We start from the raw sequence: 20,310 nt of genomic DNA, 5'->3' as shown, positions 1-20,310 counted from the left end.
ATCTAGATAAGTTCCTTGGGGGGTCTAGTTTCCAATATGGGGTCACTTGTGGGGGGTTTCTACTGTTTAGGTACATTAGGGGCTCTGCAAACGCAATGTGACGCCTGCATACCAATCCATCTAAGTCTGCATTCCAAATGGCGCTCCTTCCCTTCCGAGCTCTCCCATGCGCCCAAACGGTGGTTCCCCCCCACATATGGGGTATCAGCGTACTCAGGACAAATTGGACAACAACTTTTGGGTCCAATTTTTCCTGTTACCCTTGGGGAAAATACAAAACTGGGTCTAAAAAATAATTTTTGTGGAAAAAAAATGATTTTTTATTTTCACGGCTCTGCATTATAAACTGTAGTGAAACACTTGGGGGTTCAAAGTTCTCACAACACATCTAGATAAGTTCCTTGGGGGGTCTAGTTTCCAATATGGGGTCACTTGTGGGGGGGTTTCAATGTTTAGGCACATCAGGGGCTCTCCAAACGCAACATGGCGTCCCATCTCAATTCCAGTGAATTTTGCATTGAAAAGTCAAATGGCGCTCCTTCCCTTCCAAGCTCTGCCATGCGCCCAAACTGTGGTTTACCCCCACATATGGGGCATCAGCGTACTCAGGACAAATTGTACAACAACATTTGGGGTCCAATTTCTTCTTTCCCTTGGGAAAATAAAAAATTGGGGGCGACAAGATCATTTTTGTGAAAAAATGATTTTTTTTATTTTCACAGCTCTGCATTATAAACTGTAGTGAAGCACTTTGTGGGTCAAAGTTCTCACCACACATCTAGATAAGTTCCTTAGGGGGTCTACTTTCCAAAATGGTGTCACTTGTGGGGGGTTTCAATGTTTAGGCACATCAGTGGCTCTCCAAACGCAACATGGCATCCCATCTCAATTCCTATCAATTTTGCATTGAAAAGTCAAACGGCGCTCCTTCCCTTCCGAGCTCTCCCTTGCGCCCAAACTGTGGTTTACCCTCACATATGGGGTATCAGCGTACTTAGGATAAATTTTACAACAACTTTTGGGGTCCATTTTCTCCTGTTACCATTGGTAAAATAAAACAAATTGGAGTTGAAGTAATTTTTTTGTGGATAAAGTTCATTTTTTTTTTTTTTAAACATTCCAAAAATTCCTGTGAAGCACCTGAAGGGTTAATAAACTTCTTGAATGTGGTTTTGAGCACCTTGAGATGTGCAGTTTTTAGAATGGTGTCACACTTGGGTATTTTCTATCATATAGACCCCTCAAAATGACTTCAAATGAAATGTGGTCCCTAAAAAAAAAAAAAAAAATTGTGGTGTAAAAATGAGAAGTTGCTGGTCAACTTTTAACCCTTATAACTCCCTAACAAAAAAAAAAAATTTGGTTCCAAAATTGTGCTGATGTAAAGTAGACATGTGGGAAATGTTACTTATTAAGTATTTTGCATGACATATCTCTGTGATTTAATTGCATAAAAATTCAAAGTTGGAAAATAGCGAAATTTCAGTTTTTTTCACAAATAAACGCAGGTAATATCAAAAAAATGTTACCAGTAACATGAAGTACAATATGTCACGAGAAAACAATGTCAGAATCACCGGGATCCGTTGAAGCGTTCCAGAGTTATAACCTCATAAAGGGACAGTGATCAGAATTGTAAAAATTGGCCCGGTCATTAACGTGCAAACCACCCTTGGGGGTAAAGGGGTTAATATAGGACATGCTCTTGAGTTTGACGGATTTCGTTCTTGGATCTGTACTTTTCACGAATGTATGAATGGATCTGTGAATCTCTATGGGTCCGAGTACTGTGGTTAAAAAATTGGACAGCACTCGGACATTTCACACTAACATGAGAATGCACCCTGAGACCAATGGTCCCCAAAGTTTCAAAGTCTGGTGGCTTGTGACTGTCTTGTGTGACTTGTATTCTTCCCTTAGGAGCCTTGGGTCATGGCTGCATTCATTTATTATATCATCCACAGCATTACAGATGTGCTATCCCAGCAAGAGTGACATGCTGGGTGATCTGATATCAGTGTACATTTTATATTGAATGATGTGCCTGAGAGTTGAAATATCAGAATATTTTTTTTTTTTTATTCTCCACTGTCAATATATTAAAATTTTTGACTTGCTGTGACTTCCGATCGAGCTAGGAGTGCCTCAGTGACTGCGAAGAATGCAAAATTAAATATAGATTAAATGATAAAGTGTGAAGCCCCTTTCAGGTCTTTTAGAAAATATTGGGACCTATTATGTGACAAAAAATATGCAAACTTAACGTTTTGTTAATATAAATCAAAATAAAAGCGAAACCTGCTGTTGCTGCGACTCAAACATAGTATTCGAGGGTGCCGAATATGCGCCGTTGGCACACGAGAATACTCTGATAACAACTTATCCCAGCACATTCGCTCAACACTACTATTATCAATTTTTTATGGGTTTGATCAGCACGTGTTCTGCAAAGTGTCTGAATAGAAATTACGATCATAGATGTCAGTAACCCAAGGAACACTGATTTGAGAGGCCGCTGAAGAGCTGATTTCTTGTAGTGAATGCCATAAACTTGAGCAATAGAGAAGCCTCTCGCTTCCCACAAATAAGAGTCTGGGGATTTGGAGGACCTGCGAGCTCTTCTAAAGAACGGTTTGCCAAACTACTCATTGTTAAAGGGAAGTGTTTCCTTAATATTTGGTATGTGCAGCTGCCGCTTTCTTTACAGACTCGCATCGGGCACACATTGTAACGCTTCCCGTTGCCTTTTATTCCCCATATGTTCTTCTGTGTAACCACACAGACGGCAGCCACTCAGAATATCCGAGAGGCAATCTGTACTTCCCATGCTGAATGTAGAATTAGTTTGATCTCCTTCTGTAAGGCCTTATTTACGGCATTTATGAAAATGTGACCTTTTACAGTTTTGGCAAAGTTTGTGGCTTATTGAAAAGCATTCTCCCAGTTTTATTTCTTCAAAATATATTCAAAGTGTCTTTTCTCAGTTTTCTGTGTATAATATTGGCTATATATATATATTTCTGACAGCAATTGATTAAATGATGTTTCTTGATGTCTGAGCAGTGAATGGATTATACTGCTCTATTTCTTCCAATAAAATGTCATTTTTTTTAAACCTCCAATGTACCGTATATGTGAACTGAACTGTGCTTCAAAACAAATGTATTCCAAATAAAGTGCAAGGACATGTTAAATATTAAAGAAAAATAACTTTTTTACTGAAAACTACAACCATAAAAACACATGAACACAAAAAGACATGATAGGGCATAGTCTCAGAAGTGTGCTGGGTTCTGTTAACACATTGACAGCCATGGGGAAGAGAGGAGATGACGGAGCATTGCCGTGTAGGATCGCAGAGACATGGGATCTACCTGTCTGGAGAAAGCTCAATGGAGCAGACAGACAGTGACATGAAAACTTTTACACCTCATCCTGTTAGTTTTAGTCATTGGCAGGTGTCACATCAGTCAGACTACTGTCAATTTGATAATATGTCCTGAGACAAACCCTTAAAGGGAATCTGTTGTCCCCCCTAGACGAATTTAAGCTTGGTTCTCTGGGCATACAGAGAATATACAGGGCATACAGTGGTTAAACCACTCTTAACAGTGTGCCTCATACCTGCGGTGTGATGGTGAGAGAAGAAGATTTTAATAATTTCTTCCATGCTTCCGGGCATGCGGTGCCTGGAAGAAATCCCTGCCTCCTCTCCATTATAATGGCACCCCCTTCCCATACACGTCACACTGACCTGTGATGTGCAGTTGCAGCGCTGTAATCCTGCTCATGCGCCTTCCACTTGCTTGGTTATTTGAACCCTATTCAGTCTTTTTTGGGCAGAATCTTCAACTATCTTCTGCGCAGGCGAGTCACTGCGCAGAAGATCGATGAAGATGCGGTATCACAGCGCTACAACTGCACATCACAGGTCAATATGATGTGCCTCGGAGGGGGGTGTCATTATGAAGAGAGGAGGCAGGGATTTATTCCAGGCACCGCACGCCCCAGAGCCTGGGACAAATCAGATTAAAACTGCTTTTCTCAACATCAACACCGCAGCTATGAGGCATTTTGGCAAGACTGGTTTAACCTTTAAATTACCTGTATGCCCATAGTAATAGCTTAAATTCATTCAGGGGGTGATAGTAGGATCTAACCTCCTACGGGTAGATAAAATAAAAACTTGCATTAGCAAGGCCGCACATGCCTAGCCAGCAGGCAAACCACATCTATACAACTCGAACATTTTCAGTCAGTTGCCCGCTGCTCCTGGCATTGGAGAATCTTCACAACGCACATAGTCACTGAAGACTTGCACCCGAAAGCCGGACAACCACTTTAAAGAACTGAAGAGTATGTATAAATCCCATCAGCCTTTGATCCGAAAACGTTAGTTCTCTGATGCCACTTGCTACATTTTCTGTTGAGGTTTATGGAAGTTTGTTTGGCTCAGCTATTTCACAAAGGCATATTTGTTAATATTGTCTTAAACTTGGGTAAAACTAGATGAAACGGACAGACTTGTAGGGGAGCCTGCTTGCATTTCCATGACCATATCGTTTGTACATTATGAAGATGACAAAAAAGCTAATAAAAACCCAAGCTGACATCAACATGCCCACATTGTATAAGTGTTCACAAACATATCTGTAAGTATTATGTACATCAGGGGTGTCAAACTGCATTCCTCGAGGGCCGCAAACCATGAGTGTTTTCAAGATTTCCTTAGCATTGCACAAGGTGCTGCAATCATTATGTGTGTAGGTGATTAAATTATCACCTGTGCAGTACAAGGAAATCCTGAAAACATGACCTGTTTGCAGCCCTCGAGGAATGCAGTTTGACACCCCTGATGTACATGCAATATGTGTGGATTTCACTAATTGGTACAAAGGTGGTGATATGCTCTCTATCTAACTTCACCACCTCCCCTCTCCCTCTATCCGACCACCATCTGCTCACCTTCTCATCCCTGTCCTCCTCACCAATCATCCATATCCAGCAACATGCGCACCCACGCAGAAACCTTGCACACCTAGACACCCACACACTCTCTGACTCCATCCTACCACTGGCATCCATATCCTCACTCCACGACACAGACAGTGCCGCTGCTTTCTACAATGCCACTCTCGCATCAGCTATTGACACGGTTGCCCCTCTCGTCCATGGCAGAGCGCGACGTATCAATAGACAACCTTGGCATAATAACACCACCAAAAAGCTTAGGCAAGTGTCCAGGGTTGCGGAGCGGCGTTGGAAGAGAACACACTCGCAAGACGACTTCACTGTATTCAAACAAGCAACACTCGCTTTTAAATCTGCACTCACCTCTGCTAAACAGGCCTACTTCACAACCCTCGTATCTTCCCTATCCCACAACCCCAAACAGTTATTCAAAACATTTAACTCCCTCCTCTGCCCCCCACTGCCCCCTCCAACCTCCCTCATCTCTGCTGAGGACTTTGCCACACACTTTAAAAATAAGATCGACCAGACAAGGCAAGACTTTATTGTTCAACCACCACAACCCCTTTGTATACCAGACCAATGCCCAAACCCCATAACCTCCCTATCCAACATCACTGAAGGGGGACTTAATTGTCTCCTCTCCAAATCCCACCTCACCACCTGTGCGCTCGACCCCATCCCATCCCACCTCCTCCCCAACCTCACCACCACACTTATCCCATCCCTAACCCACCTCTTCAACCTATCACTAACTTCTGGCACCTTCCCCTCTGCGTTCAAACATGCCACAATCACGCCTATCCTTAAAAAGCCAACCCTCGATCCAACTGCTATGTCCAGCTATCGCCCAATATCGCTGCTCCCATTTGCTTCCAAACTCCTGGAGCAGCACGTCCATGCTGAACTCTCCTCCCACCTCTCATCTAACTTGTTGTACGACAATCTACAATCTGGTTTCCGCCCCCATCACTCAACTGAGACTGCCCTGACCAAAATCACTAACGACCTACTTACCGCCAAAGCTACTGGACAATACTCTGTACTCCTCCTTCTAGACCTGTCCTCTGCTTTCGACACAGTTGACCACTGCCTCTTACTACAGATCCTCTCCTCCTTTGGCATCAAAGACCTCGCCCTATCCTGGATCGCCTCGTACCTTTCCAACCGCACATTCAGCGTCTCCCACTCCCATGCTACCTCCTCATCCCACCCTCTCTCTGTTGGTGTCCCCCAAGGCTCTGTTCTAGGACCCCTACTCTTCTCCATCTATACACTTGGCTTGGGACAACTCATAAAGTCCCATGGATTCCAGTACCACCTCTATGCTGACGACACTCAGATCTACCTCTCCGGCCCAGACGTCACCGCTCTGCTGTCCAGAATCCCAGAGTGCCTATTAGCCATATCCTCCTTCTTCTCCTCTCGCTTCCTCAAACTCAATGTGGACAAATCTGAACTCATCATCTTTCCTCCATCCCACAAATCTTCCTTACTTGACCTATCTATCGCAGTCAATGACATCATGCTTTCCCCTGTACCCGAAGTCCGCTGCCTCGGAGTAACCTTCGACTCTGCCCTGTCCTTCAAACCACACATCCAAGCTCTTTCCACCTCCTGTCGCCTCCAGCTCAAAAATATCTCCAGGATCCGTCCTTTCCTCAACCCCCAATCTACTAAAATGCTTGTGCACGCCCTCATCATTTCCCGCCTTGACTACTGCAACATCCTTTTCTGTGGCCTCCCTGCTAACACCCTTGCACCTCTCCAGTCCATCCTTAACTCTGCTGCCCGACTAATCCATCTCTCTCCTCGCTACTCCTCCGCTTCCCCCCTCTGCAAATCTCTTCACTGGCTCCCATTCCCTCAGCGTATCCAGTTCAAATTGCTAATACTGACCTACAAAGCCATCCACAACCTGTCTCCTCCATATATCTCTGAACTAATCTCTCGATATCTTCCCTCACGTGATCTCCAGTCCTCCCAAGACCTCCTTCTCTCCTCCACACTTATTCGCTCCTCATCCAATCGCCTCCAAGACTTCTCCCGAATATCCCCCATCCTCTGGAACTCTCTGCCCCAACACGTCCGACTAACAACCACAGTCGGATCCTTCAGATGGAACCTGAAAACTCATCTCTTCAGGAAAGCCTACAGCCTGCACTGACACCGCTGCTGCCTCATCACTATCGAAGCTACTGCCTCACCAACACCGGAGCTCCTGCAACCCTCAACCTACTGTCTCCTTCCCCATAATCCTGTAGAATGTAAGCCCGCAAGGGCAGGGTCCTCGCCCCTCTGTATCAGTCCGTCATTGTTAGTTTGTTTACTGTATGTGATATTTGTAACTTGTATGTAACCCCTTCTCATGTACAGCACCATGGAATCAATGGTGCTATATAAATAAATAAATAATAATAATAATAATATTCACTACTAAAATCTGTAGTTGGGTATCATTACAAACACCGCTCTGCATTTATCCCAGGTATCAGGGAATAAATCCACTGTACCTGAAATAGATGGAGAGAGGGTGTGTTTGTTTTTTTTTCTTCTTCTTCTGCACAACGCCTCCTGCTTATGATTGGGCAGCGTTATACAGGGGAAAAAGAAACTGCCCCAGAGAGGAATCTATAATAGCGCCCCTTGTTATAGTGGAGATTGGCATATAAAATTTACAAGCTAATATCTCTACAACAGATGAGAAATAAAAAAAACAAAAACATTTTATTCTGCTCTTTAACCTTTTTACGTGCAAAACTTGCCACATCATGACAAAGTGGTGAAAGGTTTCTCTATAAAAATCCTCAGTATATTTATTATATTGCAATAAAGCCCAGTAATAAACACTTTATTTTTATTTCTCTGCGATGTCGTATGGTTGCATCTTCCTGGAGTAGACGAATGACATAGCTGTCACTGATATTTCTTATCAAGATGCAAAAGCTCATATATTTCTCTTCACTTTTGTGGAATTCATAAGCGCGCTTTGTCTTCATGTGGCGTGCAATATCCAACCGTGACACATCTTGCGTTCCTTATTAGGTGGCACACAATAAAATGAAGATTATTTGCATAGTATGCGTTTCAAATTGGAATGAAATAAAGAATCAGATTAATCCTGAAGGAGCAATAAAAGCAGATAATAAAGTCTCGCCCTGCCGCTGGTAATGCTGCAGGTCACCGTACTGTTTGTGACGCTCTGCTTTCTGACTTAATATTTATGATTATTAGTGTGTTGTTAAGACTTTTCTTTCTGACATCTTCATTAACTTTTTTATGTCTGCCGTGCTGCCGCCCTGCCAGCTACTGTATTCCAGCAGATGGCACGCTCATAAAAAGCCTTTAGGACTGCTGTCCTTTATTGGGGAGTTCATGAATGTATAAATTCAGGGCAAATTTGAGCTGTAAATAATGCAGTGTTTTTTATTTGTCTGGTAATCGTTAAATGCTTAATCCTTTCCTGAATGGGTGATTTTCTTTTTCAAGGCTTTAGATTTTTACCCTTCCTCTACTTCCACCAGCCTTAAAAAAAAGTAACTTTCGTTTTAATTTGAATAGTGCAAGTAAGAAAAAGTATCTATGTAATGTATCTTGTCAGATAAATGTTGTTTTTTTTCACAGGACTGATCATTCTCAATTCAAGGGTAAAATCTGTATCCAGTGAAGACCTATTGTTACATTTCTGAGCTTCTAATGTAGGAGGAAGGAGCTCTGTCTTTAGCTGCTCCCATCTACATAGAATCTTATCACTATCAGCTCTCCTACCGCAGTATTGTAACAATGTCTTCACTGAATACACATTTTGTCTGTGAATGATCAGTCCTGGTGCAGAAAGAAGCAGAATGCGCTGTTCAGAAATAAAGCTATGGCTACGTTCAAATTTGCGTTGTGCGCCGCTGCGTCGGCGACGCAACGCACAACGCAAATAAAAACGCACGCAAAAACGCTGCGCTTTGCGACGCATGCGTTGTTTTTTGCCGAAATTTGGACGCAAGAAAAATGCAACTTGTTGCGTTTTCTGCGCCCGACGCTTGCGGCAAAAAAAAACGCATGCGTCGCACAACGCAGCACAACGCATGTCCATGCGTCCCCCATGTTAAATATAGGGGCGCATGACGCATGTGTCGCCCGACGCAAACACGCAAAACGCTAATGTGAACGTAGCCCAAGTTGCTTTTTTTCACCTGTACTATTGATTTATGTAATAAAAATGAAAACTATGCTTACTAACAATATTCTCCATCTATATAGTCTTATGAAGGCTTTTTTTTATGGCATGAATGGGTCTGTGTGTAGTTCTGTAGCTGTGGGATCAGGACAGACTATACCTCTACCATCTCTACAACTTACTATTATGTTATGGCAGGTAGGTAGTAAGGAAAAGTAAGATGTTGCAGTGGTGGTTTGGATTCGGGAGCTCTGCCCATTCCATCACTTGCGGCTGGCAGCTGTGTTATATAGCAGGTTCCTCAACCATTAGGATCAGGGATGACTGTGATCCTGGCTGTTTATCCCATTAGATGCTCTGATTTGTTCTGAACACAGCATCTAAGAGAGCAGCCAGAGAAAATAGACACTCAGTCTCCTCCTACCCAGGTGAAGGTAGTTTATTTTCTTTTGTTTTGGATATGACCTGCAGATATATTAATGTGCAGAAGAAATCGCATTAAGCTGACAGATCTACAGTACTTTACACCATACTCCAAATTATTATGCAAATGATATTTTTCTCGGATTTTCCTAAATGGTCGTTGCAAATGACAGTCAGTCTAATAAAAGTCATCACCTAATGGAGTATACGTCGAATTTAATTGAAGAAACCTCCCAATGATGACAGTATAATCTCCAAAATGAATAAAAAACTCAAAATGCACTGTTCCAAATTATTAGGCACAGTAGAATTTCTAAACATTTAATGTTTTAAAGAACTGAAAATGCTCATTTGTGGAATTTGCAGCGTTAGGAGATCACATTCACTGAACAAAGAAGCTATTTAACTCCAAAACATTCTAAAGGTACCTTCACACTGAACGATATCGCTAGCGATCCGTGACGTTGCAGCGTCCTGGCTAGTGATATCGTTCAGTTTGACAGGCAGCAGCGATCAGGATCCTGCTGTGCCATTGTTGGTCGGCGCAGAAAGTCCAGAACTTTATTTCGTCGCTGGACTCCCGCAGACATCGCTGAATCGGCGTGTGTGACGCCGATTCAGCGATGTCTTCACTGGTAACCAGGGTAAACATCGGGTTACTAAGCGCAGGGCTGCGCTTAGTAACCCCATGTTTACCCTGGTTACCAGTGTAAATGTAAAAAAAAAAAAAGCACTACATACTTACATTCCGGTGTCTGTCCTCTCCGGCGCTCTGCTTCTCTGTACTGTGTAAGCGCAGCGGCCGGAAAGCACAGCGGTGCTCCGCTGAGATCGGAGGCCATGGGTAGGTGAGAATAAACCATATTTTTTATTTTTTTTATTTTTGACATTCTATCTTTCACTATTGATGCTGCATAGGCAGCATCAATAGTAAAAAGTTAGTCACACTTGTCAAGCACTATGCTTGACAAGTGTGACCAACCTGTCAATCACTTTTCCAAGCGATGCTTCAAATCGCTTGGAAAACCCAAGCATTCTGCAAGCTAAAAACTCTTGCAAAACGCTTGTGTTTAGCGGGAAAATGCATGTGAATTCCGCATGCATTTTACCCGCGGCAGGGAGTTGCAGAAATTCTGCGGACATTTCCGCAGCATTTCTGCAACGTGGGCACATAGCCTACCAGGCCAAGTTACATGTTAACATAGGACCCCTTCTTTGATATCACCTTCACAATTCTTGCATTCATTGAACTTGTGAGTTTTTGGAGAGTTTCTGCTTGTATTTCTTTGCATGAAGTCAGAATAGCCTCCCAGAGCCGCTGTTTTGATGTGAACTGCCTCCCTCCCTCATAGATCTTTTGCTTGATGATACTCCAAACATTCTCACTAGGGTTGAGGTCAGGGTAAGTTGGTGGCCACACCATGAGTTTATCTCCTTTTATGCCCAAAGCAGCCAATGACTCAGAGGGATTCTTTGCAGCATGAGATGGTGCATTGTCGTGCATGAAGATGATTTTGCTCCTGAAGGCACGTTTCTGCTTTTTAGACCATGTTCAGAAAGTTGTCAGTCAGAAACTCTAATTACTTTGCAGAGGTCATTTTCACACCTTCAGGAACCTTAAAAGGCCCTACCAGCTGTTTCCCCATGATTCCGGTCCAAAACATGACTCCTCCACCTCCTGACGTCACAGCCTTGTTGGGACATGGTGGCCATCCACCAACCATTCACTAATCCAGCCATCTGGACCATCCAGGGTTGCTCGACACTCATCAGTACACAAGACTGTTTGAAAATTAGTCTTCATGTATGCCTGGGCCTAATGCAACCTTTTCTGCTTGTGAACACTGTTTAGGGGTGGCCGAATAGTAGGTTTATGCACCACAGCAAGCCTTTGAAGGATCTAAAGGTACTGTCACACTAGACGATATCGCTAGCGATCCGTGACGTTGCAGCGTCCTCGCTAGCGATATCGTCCAGTGTGACAGGCAGCAGCGATCAGGCCCCTGCTGGGAGATCGCTGGTCGGGGAAGAAAGTCCAGAACTTTATTTCGTCGCTGGACTCCCCGTAGACATCGCTGAATCGGCGTGTGTGACACCGATTCAGCGATGTCTTCACTGGTAACCAGGGTAAACATCGGGTAACTAAGCGCAGGGCCGCGCTTAGTAACCCGCTGTTTACCCTGGTTACCAGCGTAAAAAAACAAACAGTACATACTTACATTCAGCTGTCTGTCCCTTGCCGTCTGGTTCCTGCACTGACTGCTGGCCGTAAAGTGAAAGCAGAGCACAGCCACAGCGGTGAGTCACCGCTGTGTGACTCACCGCTGTGCTGTGCTTTCACTTTCACTTTACGGCCAGCAGTCATTGCAGGAACCAGACGGCAAGGGACAGACAGCTGAATGTAAGTATGTACTGTTTGTTTTTTTACGCTGGTAACCAGGGTAAACATCGGGTTACTAAGCGCGGCCCTGCGCTTAGTTACCTGATGTTTACCCTGGTTACCGGGGACCTCGGGATCGTTGGTCGCTGGAGAGCTGTCTGTGTGACAGCTCTCCAGCGACCAAACAGCGACGCTGCAGCGATCCGGATCGTTGTCGGTATCGCTGCAGCGTCGCTGAGTGTGACGGTACCTTTACACCTTGAGGTTCAAGGGATTCCAGAGGCACCAGCAGCTTCAAAGAACTGTTTGCTGCTTTGTAATGGTTTTTTGGCAGCTACTCTCTTAATCCAATAAATTTGTCTGGCAGAAACCTTCCTCATTATGCCTTTATCTGCATGAACTCAGTCTGTGCTCTGTTTCAGTCACAAATCTCTTCAAAGTATGATGATCACACTTAAGTTTTCTTGAAATATCTAATGTTTTCATGCCTCGTCCAAAGTATTGCACTATTTAACGCTTTTCAGCAGCAGAGAGTTCCTTTTTATTTCCCATATTGCTTGAAAACTGTGGTCTGCTTAATAATGTGGAACATCATTTTTCAGTAGTTTTCCTTTAATTAGAATCACCAGGAAAACTAATCACATATGTTTAAGATTGATTTCAATGATGCATTGAGCCCTGAGACACAATACCATCCACAAGTTTTTTTGAAAAACAAAACAATTAAATCTTTATGACACTAAAATCCAATTTGCATAATAATTTGGAACATGGTGTAACAGCGAGCTGTATTACAAACGGGTGTGATGCTACTGTGAAGCCTGGATATGTAAAGTAGGTTCCTAGTTTATTTGGGGTCCGTATGATGGCTGCTTGCTGAAGTGCTTCTTGGCTGTCAGTTGGAAGAGGTCTGATGGATTGCTTGGTATGATATTTATATGTCTGTTGTTTCAAGGTTTTCTATTAGTCCTTTTAAGGTTTATTTAAACTCATGCAATCTTGTGTGTAACGTGCAAGGAACGTTCTATCATGTAGGGCTATCGGTCGAGGTCTAATGGAAATTTTTTTTTTTTTTTGATAAATGCTCCAAACCTAAGTTTATTATACTGTGCAAACAGGAAATGTTAAATTTCCATGTCAAGAATTAATGGGATTATGTGCTTAGGTTTTTCTTAATATCATTTTCTCCAAGGTCTGCGGCTCTTGGAATTTATTAATTTTTGGAGACCTCATGAAAATCCCTCAGGGAACTTCTAGTAACTACAATATATTAGGGAAATGAATTCCATGTAATAGCATTGTGATGCCCAAACTACCTTCATATTCACTAACCTCCGCATCTTGTAAGCTTCATGTCCATAAAGGGACTGTTTTTTAATGATTAAAGGTTTATACTGTATCTATAATTGCTTTTTATTTGTTACTACATGTTTTGTCATTAACCATTCAAGTCTGAATGTGTTTAAAAAAAAAAAAAGCAATGAATCACACATACATACAATTCCTTAGGATTATAAACAGTAATGTATTTGATTTCATACATTTTTTTTTCAATGTACTAGTATGAAAGCAAATCACATACGAATGTCACATTGACGTAAAAAAACAAAAACGCTGGTGCTACTCAGCTGAAAAGTGGACCAAAATTGTCCAAGTTTTCTTGGTAACTTGAGTGACTTGTCTCACTCGTCTGCAGCCACCCTTAAATTGTTGGTTACTTTTTGTGACCACTTTTATGTATGTAAGATTGAATTGCAATGGTGGAGGTCCTCTACCGAAAACATAATCAGTAGGGTAGTGTTTTTATTTAAAGATGTTATTATTCAGATAACTTTCCCCAGTGTAAAATAAAAATAACAATACTGTCCTCCCGCACCGGCGGGGTTACTGCTCCAAGCTGTGATATGGGGGTGTGGGCAGTGACTCTCAGTAGGTGAATGATTGGGAGGGAGAGCAGATTACATAGATTCAGTGGTAACACTTGGTGCTGAATATTCCTGACTGCTATATTACATTACAGTAAATTAATCTATTACATGACTCATTGCTTCCTGCAACACCATTAAGCAAGAGACACCACTAACCAAACAACTCCATGAAGACCAAGGAGATATCCACAGTCAGAGATAAAGTTGTTGAGAAGTACAAGTCAGGGTTGGGTGTTAAAAAAAACAAAACAAAACAAAAAAAAAACAATCTCTGATGATGCCTCTGAGCACCATCAAATCCATCTTCATCAAATGGAAAGAACATGAGATCACAACAAACCTACCAAGAGAGGGCCACCAACAAAACTCCTCAGCGCGAGCCAGGAGGGAATTAATCATAGAGGCAGCACAGAGACCAAGGGCGTTTCCAAGCAAGGACTGAGTATCTGTCCATATAACCATAATAAGCTGTACACTACATAGAGGTGGCCTTTATGGAAGTGTGGGCAGAAAAATAGCCTTTACTTACACAAATTGTAAGGCTAATTTTGAGTTTGCCAAAAGACATGTTAGACTCCCCAAATGTATGGAGGAAGGTGCTGTGGTCAGATGAGTCCAAAATTGAACTTTTTGGTCTCTAAGGTAAATGCTGTCTGGCGCCAAACCAACATAGCTCATCACCCCCAAAACACCATCTCCACATTGAAACTTGGTGGTCAGCATCATGCTGTGGGGGTATTTTTCGTCAGCAGGGACGCGGAAAATGGTCCGAGTCGAGGGGAAGTTGGATGGTGCAAAATACATTCTTGAGCAAAACCTGTTTCAGTCTGTCAGTGATTTGAGAATGAGACGTATGTTCACCTTCCAACAAGACAATGACCCAAACATACTGCGAAACAAACACTCGAGTGCTTTAAGGGAAAGTGTGTAAACGTGTTGGAGGTGCCTAGTCAAAGCCAAGACCAAATGAGAATCTGTGGTCAGACTTAAAGATTGCTGTTCACCAGAGGAAACCAGCTAACTTGAAGGAGCTGAAGCAGTTTTGCCTTGAGGAATGGGTAAAAATCCCAGTGGCAAGATGTGGAAATCTCAAGAGACTTATCCAAAGTGACTTGCAGCTGTAATTCCTGAAAAGGGTGCTCTACAAAGTACTGACGTTAGAGGGGTGAATAGTTATGCACACTGAAATTTTCAGTTATTTTGTCCTATTTGTTAGCAATAAAAAGAAAACCAAATGTTCAAAGTTGTGTAAGCATTTTCTTTATATAAACTGGTGCAAACCCTCAATACAAATCCAATGAAATTTCAGGTTGTGAGGTATCAAAATATGAAAAAAATGCCATGGGTGTGAATGGTTTCTCAAGCTACAGTGTGTGTTTGTGTTGTTTGGATACTATGTTTTTAATTTTCATGATTTTATATTGTATACATTTCACTGTTTCTGTTCATAGAATCACAGGCATTATTCTGGCTTTTCTTTTCTATAATAGTTAATGAAGAAGAACTCCGGAGAAAAATTGCAGAGGAACTGGCTTTTGAACAAGCTAGAAGAGAATCTGAGAATCAAAGAAGGTTTGTTTCCGGTTTGAATTATCACTCTTATAATTTGCTGCAAAGTTGGGTCACTTCCCTCTCTTACAATATTGTATTACATTTTATTTATACAGAAGTACAAATAAAATATGGAAAAAAAAAATGACCCAAGCTGAAAATGGTTCTGTTAAAAAAAACTATAATCAAATTTATCAATACTTTACCAAAGAGAAATATATAAAGTGAAGATGTACAGTTAACCATATATTTGGCATGTAGTGAAAGCAATGGTACCATTAGATGAAAGGGCAAACATTCAAAGCCACACGAGAACACCTGAAATGTAAACAAAGTCTAGTAATAAAAAAAAAAATGACCCATACAATGGCCCCAAGTAGGACAATGGACCAGCCCCAAAACGTGTTTCTTGGTAGCTTCCTTAGGGGGAGTAGCTAAAGATCACCATATGTGTGCGTGTGTGGGCAAAATTGTTGGCACACTACTATTAAAGTAAGAAAAACCCACTATGCTTACTGAAATAACTTGAAACTCACAAAAGTAATCTTCAGTTTAAATTTACTGAATATCAACTAATGAAAATCATTAGTAATAATTTCTTTTGAATTGTGGCTAAACAGAAACTAATGAGTTGCCTGGGCAAAAATAATGGTACCCCTAGAAAAGGTTGAAAATAAAGTGACCTTAGGGCAGTGTTCCCCAACTCCGCTCCTCGAGAGCCACCAACAGGTCAGGTTTTCAGGATTTCCTCAGTACTGCTCAGGTGATAATTGCATCACCTGCACAGGCAGCAGTCCATCACCTGGGCAATACTAAGGAAATCCTGAAAACATTACCTGTTGGTGGCTCTTGAGGACTGGACTTGGGGAACACTGCCTTAAGGCCCCTTCACATTAAGCGACGCTGCAGCGATACCGACAACGATCCAGATCGCTGCAGCGTCGCTGTTTGGTCGCTGGAGAGCTGTCACACAGACCGCTCTCCAGCGACCAACGATCCCGATGTCCCCTGGTAACCAGGGTAAACATCGGGTAACTAAGCGCAGGGCCGCGCTTAGTAACCCGATGTTTACCCTGGTTACCGCTGTCTGTCCCCGGCGCTCAGCTTCTCTGCACTCCTCCTGTACTGGCTGTGAGCACAGCGGCCGGAAAGCAGAGCGGTGACGTCACCGCTCTGCTTTCCGGCTGACCGACGCTCACAGCCAGTACAGGAGGAGTGCAGAGCACAGCGCCGGGGACAGACAGCGGTAGGTAAGTATGTAGTGTTTTTTTTTTTTTTACTTTTACGCTGGTAACCAGGGTAAACATCGGGTTACTAAGCGCGGCCCTGCGCTTAGTTACCCGATGTTTACCCTGGTTACCAGTGAAGACATCGCTGGATCGGTGTCACACACGCTGATCCAGCGATGTCCACGGGAGATCCAGCGACGAAATAAAGTTCTGGACTTTGTTCAGCGACCAACGATCTCCCAGCAGGGGCCTGATCGTTGGTCGCTGTCACACATAACGATTTCCTTAACGATATCGTTGCTACGTCACAAAAAGCAACGATATCGTTAACGATATCGTTATGTGTGAAGGTACCTTTAGGGCATGCTAAGGTGTGTACTGTAATTAGTATCACGCTTGTCTACAAACCTTGTAATCAGTCAGTCTGCCTATTTAAAGGGTGAAAAGTAGTCACTGTGCTGTTTAGTATCGTGGTGTGTACCACACTGAACATGGACTAAAATAAGCAGAGGAAAGAGTTGTCTCAGGAGATTAGAAATAAATTTATAGACCATCGTGTTAATGGTGAAAGCTATGAGACCATCTCCAAACAGCTCAATGTTCCTTTTACTACTCACAAGTCCTTTTTTAAAAATGGAAAGATCTTTATTTTTTAATGCATTTTAACATCCATAGGGTGCACAGGAGAATGCAGGGTGCAGGAGAGATTGTGGAGTACGGCCATTTCTCACCTGTCTGACACTTCTATGGGTCCAGATAGATGGAGCAGCTTGCTCACAGAAGTGGGCCTAAATACCTGTGAACAGGGGCAGAAGTCATATTGAGAGCTACGGAAATTGTTCATTTGCAATGACTACCTCAAGTTTGTGCAACAAAATATTGAGTTAAAGGGGTTGTCCACTACTAGGACAACCTTATTTATTGTTAAACAAAAATGTCTGATTTTCATTAGCTGATATACAGTAAATTTAAACTGAAAATATACTTTTGTCAGTTTCAATTAACTTCAGTGACTATTGTGGGTTTTTCATTAATAGAAGATAACCATCAATTTTGTAAGTGTGTGTACATGTGTTATTGTGAGAGTATATGTATTTTTAAGGCCGGGATCACACATTCGAGAAATACGTCCCGAGTCTCGCATTTTAATATCTGGCATTGCCGCCGTCACTCAGGAGTGGAGCGTGCGGCTGCACGTATTGCTATGCGGCCGCACGCTCCGCTCCTGAGTGACGGCTGCAATGCCAGGTATTAACATGCGAGACTCGGACGTATTTCTCGCATGTGTGATCCCGGCCTAAGCATTCAAACCGCTTACACCTACAAGCAAATGTGTGCAACACCAATGGGAGTCGCTGCTTGTTTGTTCGTAACCGATCAGTGTTCAACGTCATCACACCGTAACCATCCCTGACAAGGGAGTGACTCCTCACAATGGCAATCGAACACTGGTCCACAGATTGAAGCAGTGGATTGAGCATCAGTGTAAGGCCGGGATCACACATACGCGAGATACGGCCGAGTCTCGCAGGTGAAAACCCAGCTCTGGCACAGGCACTCCGAAGCGGAGCGTGCAGCTCCATGTATTGCTGTGCGGCTGCACGCTCCGCTCCGGAGTGCCGGCGCCAGAGCTGGGTTTTCACCTGCGAGACTCGGCCGTATCTCGTGTATGTGTGATCCCGGCCTAAGGATGATATACTGGGATAAGGGCAAATTAAAAAAATGTGGTGAAATAGGTGGAAATTAAACTGTTAAAACAAATCGAATAAATATAACATAGAAAACATATGTAAATAAATGCGGACAAAAAGAACAAAAACAGTAGCACAGAAAATAAGTGTAGTGAAATAAATATATAAATGTAAAAATTAGAGCATTAAACGGTACAGATGAATAAGGAAATTAGTGATAATGTGATCTGGGCAATAATAGAACCAAATAAAATACAGAAAAATGAATAAAAAGAAACAACCATTTTATAAGTTTCATAACAGTAAAATGGTGAGGGGGTATACAATTGTCTTGATGTAAAATTAAATAAGTGGTGTGATGATCCTTCTAGAAAAAGCTATACATAAATAATATAAATATAATGTAATATAAATAATACATTAAAAATGCCAGCAAATATAGCACAAATGTAGAGCAAAAAAACTAAATAGAAAATTAGAATAAATAACCCCAAATTTTATATGGCTAATTAATAGATGCAATATAATCAAATACAGTAGTTATACCAAGTAGAGAACAAACTAGTGATGTTTTAACATGGGAGTAATAGGAGGAAAAAAAAACGCATGGCTAAAAGTTGCAAAAGGAAGACTATTGTTGTGTTTGTGAGGACTGTGACGAAATACCCCTGTAGTACCCACCACTATACAGCTCTGGCAAATATTAAGAGGCCACCACATGAAAACCCTGTGATGGGTAGCCCAATCTCCAGACCTGAACCCCATTGAAAACCTCTGGAATGTAATCAAGAGGAAGATGATGTCACAAGCCATCAAACAAAGAAGAACTGCTTACATTTTTGTACCAGGAGCGGTATAAGGTCACCCAAAAGCATTGTAAAAGACTGGTGTAAAGCATGCCAAGACACATGAAAGCTGTGATTAAAAATCATAGTTATTCCATAAAATATTGATTTCTGAACTCTTCCTGAGTTGAAACATTAGTATTGTTGTTTCTATATGATTATGAACAAAATTTATTTCTTAGACATACGGAGACAATTTATATTTTACTCAAAAATCTATAATATAAGGCTGGGAGCATCACTCTGTCCGAAGCCTTGTGCAAGCGCAGTCTGGACCCCACAGAGTGATGCTCCCAGGAGATCGCGGTATGCGTATACACTGAACGCACACCGCTATCTCCAACAGAGAGGTAGGGACGCGCCAGGAGGGTAAGTATAAGCTATATTCACCTGTCCCGTTCCAGCGCTGCGTGCGGCTCCGTGTTCCTGGTCCTCTGCCTGTGACGTTCACAGTTCAGAGGGCGCGATGACGCGCTTAATGCGCGCCACCCTCTGACTGAACAGTCACAGCCAGAGGACCCAGAAGAAGCGGCACGCAGCGCTGGATCAGGGCCAGGTGAATATAGCAAGTGTCGGGGGCCTGAGCTAGCGGCGACTCCGGCACCTGACCCCCACAGCGCGCCGGTGTCCCCGCCTGCTCAGGCACCCCAGCACTCGGCGCCCAGCGACGATAGCTGAGTATGTTATTTTTTTTATATATATATATATCGCAGCAGCATACGGGGCATATAATACTATGGAGCATATTATGGGGGAATATTTTGGGGGCATATGGATGGGAGCAGCACATAACAGAACGGGGGCGCAGGATGGGAGCAGCACATGACAGAATGGAGGCGCAGGATGGGTGCAAGCACATGTCAGAATGGGGGAGCAGGATGGGTGCAGCAGATGTCAGAATGGGGGCGCAGGATGGGTGCAGCACATGACAGAATGGGGGCGCAAGATGGGTGCAGCACATGACAGGATGGGGGCGCAGGATGGAGCAGCACATGACAGGATGGGGGTGCAGGATGGAGCAGCACATGACAGGATGGGGGCGCAGGATGGAGCAGCACATGACAGGATGGGGGAGCAAGATGGAGCAGCACATAACAGGATGGATACCAATATAAATGCTC

General features: G+C 42.9%; 1 protein-coding gene across 1 annotated transcript in view; it reads left to right on the top strand.

Annotated features, from left to right (window-relative positions):
* Positions 1-20,310, top strand: part of CHCHD3 (coiled-coil-helix-coiled-coil-helix domain containing 3) — a 294,252-nt gene that overhangs the window by 14,584 nt on the left and 259,358 nt on the right. Inside the window, exon 3 of the mRNA XM_069765357.1 lies at positions 15,364-15,445. Coding sequence (XP_069621458.1) covers positions 15,364-15,445 — 82 coding nt within the window. The remainder of the gene's footprint in view (positions 1-15,363; positions 15,446-20,310) is intronic.

This window comes from Ranitomeya imitator, chromosome 4 (genome assembly GCF_032444005.1).
Source record: "Ranitomeya imitator isolate aRanImi1 chromosome 4, aRanImi1.pri, whole genome shotgun sequence".
NCBI lineage: Eukaryota > Metazoa > Chordata > Amphibia > Anura > Dendrobatidae > Ranitomeya > Ranitomeya imitator.
The sequence above is the reverse complement of the archived record's forward strand: the minus strand, read 5'-3'. Positions and strand labels throughout refer to the sequence as shown.